At 37.8% G+C, this 5,385-nt stretch overlaps 1 protein-coding gene across 1 annotated transcript; it reads right to left on the bottom strand.

The window, feature by feature from the left end:
• Positions 1–407: 407 nt before the first annotated feature.
• RGS1 (regulator of G protein signaling 1) lies at positions 408–4,073 on the bottom strand. The gene is made up of 5 exons (XM_065842224.2): positions 3,878–4,073; positions 3,414–3,497; positions 2,722–2,783; positions 1,982–2,145; positions 408–1,267 (listed from the first exon to the last, which is right to left on the bottom strand). The coding sequence occupies exons 1-5, from the start codon at positions 3,979–3,981 to the stop codon at positions 1,082–1,084; spliced, it is 600 nt and encodes a 199-aa protein (XP_065698296.1). The 5' UTR covers positions 3,982–4,073; the 3' UTR covers positions 408–1,081.
• Between the last annotated feature and the right edge of the window lie 1,312 nt (positions 4,074–5,385).

Raw genomic sequence — 5,385 nt, 5'->3', positions numbered from 1 at the left:
TAATGTGACTGCTAATGAGTCTCACCAGTTACTGCCTCTCCACATAAGCAAGCGTGGCTGATCTGTGCACAACACATCATCAGTATTGAAATGGATCAAACTGTGGGGTCATCGGTTAAATGGTTTCTATATTTGAGATTTGACTTCGGTGCTGGTAGTGTTGTTTTCTTATTGGGGGTTGTGAGTATAGGTCTGTGTAGGTCAGGGTCACCTACTCCAGACAACTAAGATGATGGCTGTGTAAAATGGGTTTTTTAAAAAAAAAAATGTGGAGAGTGGAAAATTAATATTTAGATAAGGAGATGAGAATTAGCGGCATAGTAGAACAGAAGGGAGCCATGCATTTCAATGTATCAGTAATTGTAATGGAAAGATCACTTACAATAAGATGTAAAATGACCGTAAAACTTTATTTTTAAGTAGATTTGATTGAAGAGTTGCTTATTTTGCAATAAATTAAATAGAAAAGATGCTACATACCTGCCTGTTGAATACAAACTTAGTAAAAGTACAGCTTATGTAATTCTTATATAATTTAAAAATATATAAATTTTAAGACATGTCAATTTACAATATATTTACATGGCACAATAACATCATGGAGCTGCACTCACACATATTAACACTTCACAGATTAACAAAAGCCATTCATCAGTCTTGTCTGGTAATTTTCTTGTTATGCACAAAACTGTGAGTCATCCTTATTTTTCTTCTGAACTTGATAATCTTTTTCCCAATGCTCAGCTTGCTAGTCTTGCACTTCCTAATAATCAGCAGTTCTTCAGGGTCTAAGACTTGGTTCAATGTTCACAGTGTAGTTCAAACAATAAATAGCAGCCATAGCCCATCTTGACTCCATGGCGAACGGGAAGAGAGGGTTTTCTCCCTGTGCTGCTCTCACCCTTGTAACAGTCTTCCCAGCTGTTATCCTGTGTTCTCTTGGCTGTGGAGCTGTTTGCATCTCCCACATACCCTCTTCCCAAAACAGGGGTTCTCCTTGACGAGATCCAGCCCTCCTGAAGAGTCTGTCTGCAGGATATTTGACACAGAGTCTACTTGGCTCTTCACTGCCTCAGTCACTTCATTTTGAAGTGTTGGTTTGCAGCTGGTTCAAAAGGTTCAGGTAGGCTTTGGATTTCAAAAATCTGGGATATGAGTCCCTTTCCATGAGGATGTACACAGTTTTCTGGGCTTCATCAAAACTTGTGTGAGTTGGGTCTTGAGCTCTTTTGGCTGTTGCTTCCCTCATCTGATAGTCAATATTAATCTGGAAAGTAAAAAACAAGTGCCATTGACATCTTAAAAATGTACTCTCCATAGCTATCACTTTGTCAATAAACAAATTTGCAGCCTTAGAACTCAGTGTGATAGTTCAATATCAGAATTGCAAAATGAGGGAATCTTAATGCTTATATTCCAGTCATGCACAATAATTGTTACTTGCTATAGAAACGCAGTTTCTTTATGAAGTCAGAATTAATACAACTCAACGATGGAGCAAGTAGAGGAACAACCTCCAGTTAAAACAATAGGAGAAATCTTGTGTAGAGTGAGTCTCCAGTTTGAAATATGATCAACATACACAACTGCAAGTTCTCCAGAATGCCCACATATTTTCAAATACAAGAAATAATCCAGAGCTCTCCTACTAGCAAAGCTTTCTCTAAGTACCTGACTCCAAACACCAGCAGTAATTCAAACTAGGCTGACTCAGAGAAGAGCATCATGTGCTGAGCTGCCGGTACCTCTGCTAGTGGTGCTCCCGAGTGCTGGCCTGTATTGTGCGACTCTGCTTGTGGATCTGATAATCTCGAGGCTGAAGACAGTAGTGGTGCAAGTACGCTCATAAAAACATGTGGCTGCGTCAACTTCCAATATAACAGAATGAATGTACAAGCATCTCAGTGAGGCCACATTTCTATCTTTTGATATTTCCAAAATCCTTCTACTGTAACACTAGACAGATTAAATTTGTACATACCTGTTTAATAGCATCTGCCTGAACAAACTCCTCATAAATCCGCTCTGCTTTGCCATGTAAGTGATCAGACTTGGTTTTCTTGTAATCCTCACAAGCCAACCAGAACTCAATGTTTTCCTCACTGAACTCTGACTTCAGGAACTCCCGAAAGACACCTTGACCACCTAAAGCAAACACATATAAATCATCATTTTTAGCATGGTATTTGTGACCAGGGAGGATAAAATAAATAGCAGGAGCTGTATTCTTATAAAATCTTGCCAAAATACACTGCTCTTCCCATCTTCAACATCCTACAGATACTGTAATATTAAGGGTGATAGGAGTCTTCCTAATTATGTTCAGTGGTTTTTAGATGTAGACCCCCGGGTACCAAAATACATCAACAGATTCTAGTCCTCCTTAAATGGATTGTCTTAGGATACTGGTGGAGAGAAAATTCCAAATTAAATTGGATGAGTTATACAAAGACGGGAAGCCAATCAAAAAGCACTGAATTGAGCTATTTGGGGTTTATTTACTATGCTGGGATTAGGAAATGGAAGGAAACAAAACAAAACAGACTTGGAAGCAAAGCTGAATACAGTAGCCATGTGACACTGAAGCTTTAAGTAACTGAAATGCAATTGGCCCTTCCATGGCAGTGTTTGCCGAATGTTACAGCTTTGCCTATTTGGTGAAATTAGGCAAAATTTTATGCTCAGAATAAGAACAAAGTGATACTGAATTAATACACTTACTTTGACTGGCCAAAAGCTTTTCCAAAGACTGGGACCACTGTATTACTTCCTCTGCAGAAAGCCTAAGATGACAAGAAAGAGAAAAATACTTCAGGCAAGAAAGCATGTGGTTTTATTTACATGCTTAAAGGAGAAAAAAAAAAATTATTATTCTATTCTGGGGATATGTACTAAGTATTTATTGAACTTATGTCTTTCTCATAATCTAACACCCTGGAGGCAAGCACACATTGAGAAAGATAATCAGAGAGGGAAAAACAAGGAAATATGTTATCCTGAAGTCTGTTCCCAGAGAGATGAGCTTTTACTGTAACTATGACCAAATAATTTTGTATCTGTACTTCTGTTTCTATATTCCTGAAATAAGAATGGTAATACCCTTGCTCCTCACTGAAGTGTGAAGCAACATTTCTTGTAAATATTTAGAGAACAGATACAGTGTACCCCTGAAGAAAACACATTGAACTGAGGTGTCTGCTCTCTCACTGTTCAATGCAAATATACAGGCATCACTAAGAAGAAACTCTGAACTCCATGAATTGTTTCTACTTCCTAGTGGTCACCTCTTTCATATTTTGGAAATTCTAGGCATTATTCTAATATTTGTTGTTCTAGAATTAGAAGTTATTAAAATAGTGTACTATGTAGTAATCTAACAGTACTTAGATTTTGTTATAACTTAGTGTACTTACATGACATTTCTGGAGTTAGAAGTCTTGATCCCGGGTTCAATATGTGGTACCATGCACTTCAGATAATTTTTGAGATCTGCACCACTGAAACCAATGAACAGACAATTTTGTGATCCATTAAAATTGCAGTTGCACTGAAATTCTTAAATTTCTTGGAACTTTTAAACAGAGGCTGACAGTTCTATGCTGTGGCTGAAGTCTGGGAAGTTACATCTCCAAGTAAATTTTTCAAAAGACTAAGAGGCTTCCAGTGTATCCAAAATGTACACCTGATTACTTAAGGGAATCAATTAATTGGTTTGCATCAGCTCAAGCCATTTTTAATGATGCTATAGTCCTGGGCTTTGAGCAGACTTTGCATTCATTTAGCACAAATCATGGTGCTAATTCTTAATCTCCAAGATATTATAATGTTATTTTCACTTCTAATACATTAGTGTTTATATTAAGATATATATACTTACAAAGCTTTTTGCTTCTTTTTGTGGATTTTGCCTTCTGCAAGCTTGCAGTCTTCTTTTCGATTTAATTCAGTCATGTTGCTGTGGGGAAAAAAAAATCCTGGCATTCTATTTAACTTTAATGTGAAGCGTCTTTTGCAACGATAATCCTCTGAGCGCCAAATGTCAGTTCACCAACTCTGCTACTGCCTTTTTATTGACGCAGGCAGCCCTGCTAGTTGGTGTGAACAGACTGTTTATCATGTATCCTCACCACAAACTCTGGAAGTTCCCTTTTTTCAGTGCACAGTGACGTGAGTCTTGAGAAAGAAAACAGACAGCCGTGTCTCGTGGTTGAGGTTAAACCGGATGAGACTGAGTTAGTTTGGGGTTGTTTTGTGTGTCTGTGTTACCAAAAAAAAAAAAAAAAAAAATATCCCCTCTAGAGCTTTGAATTCTTGTCCATTTCTGATTGGTACTTTCAAATCAGAAGTACTTGTTAGTTCTTGGGTCAAATGGGCTGCAAATACTGCAGTTTTGTCTTGACAAAATTCACCTGCTATGTGCCCATGTTCTGGAATTTCATACTTTATAGCTGACTTAATGGGCTCAGGGGAATATTAGGAAAAAAGTACTTTAACATATGCTGGTATTCGGATTCGCTATGCAACAAGGTATCTGCAAGACACCAATTGCTCTTCAAACAAGAATACTATGTTAAAGGAATCTGATTTTCACAGGAAAGGGTTTTGATATAGCAAAAACTTATTTAATTTGGTTTAACTTTTCCAAGTCAGATTATTTAGAAGCACACTGCCATGTTTCAGGAATGTGTCCATAATTGTAAGTGATTCGACGTGTATAAAGATTACAAACAACTGCTCTTTTAAGTTAAAGACAATGTGTGTATTACAAGGTGCTTGAAGGAGATTTGCGTTCTTCATCTATACTTGAGTTCTACTGCAAGAAGAAACCATGGATATAAAGCAAGATGAGAAATGAATTGTTACCCTTTATCTGTCTGGGTTGATGATTTATAGGTTTAAGTACTTAATGTCCCTGGGCATCCCAAATTCTGCTTGTTTGGTGGGTTGTTGGTTTTTTTTTTGGGGGGGGGAGGAATTTCCAAAGATTTTGTTCTATTAAATAATGCATATAACTTTGCTTATAAACAGCTCATGAATGATTTGTACAGGGCTGCATGTGAGCATGGTAACTGAGAACTTGCTCACATATCTACAGTTTCATCGTGAACTGTGATGCAAAGGACTCCAGGAGACTGCAAGCTGGCTGCGGACAGATGTGCACGCAAGGACAGACTGTCTGTCTGCATCACAGTGGTTTTAACCACAGGAGTCGACTGATCCTCTGAATATTAGCAGTGACATAAATGTGCCTGCATAGGTTGTACTGCAGGAAATGTTTATCTCCACGCTATCAGGTAAATACTGACCTTTGTAAGGCAGAAGTATTTACTAACTGCTCTTAACCCCCCTGAACAAGGCTAAAAAGGAAGAGATGTTATCAGTACC

The sequence above is a fragment of the Patagioenas fasciata genome, chromosome 6 (assembly GCF_037038585.1).
Source record: "Patagioenas fasciata isolate bPatFas1 chromosome 6, bPatFas1.hap1, whole genome shotgun sequence".
NCBI lineage: Eukaryota > Metazoa > Chordata > Aves > Columbiformes > Columbidae > Patagioenas > Patagioenas fasciata.
The sequence above is the reverse complement of the archived record's forward strand: the minus strand, read 5'-3'. Positions and strand labels throughout refer to the sequence as shown.

Excerpts from the sequence above, each read along its gene's own strand:
- RGS1 (XM_065842224.2), bottom strand. The coding sequence starts at position 3,981 with ATGCCAGGATTTTTTTTTCCCCACAGCAACATGACTGAATTAAATCGA. Across the intron at positions 3,498-3,877 it reads AAAAAGAAGCAAAAAGCTTT|TGGTGCAGATCTCAAAAATT; the intron begins GTAAGTATATAT and ends CATTGGTTTCAG. Across the intron at positions 1,268-1,981 it reads AGGCAGATGCTATTAAACAG|ATTAATATTGACTATCAGAT; the intron begins GTATGTACAAAT and ends TTTACTTTCCAG.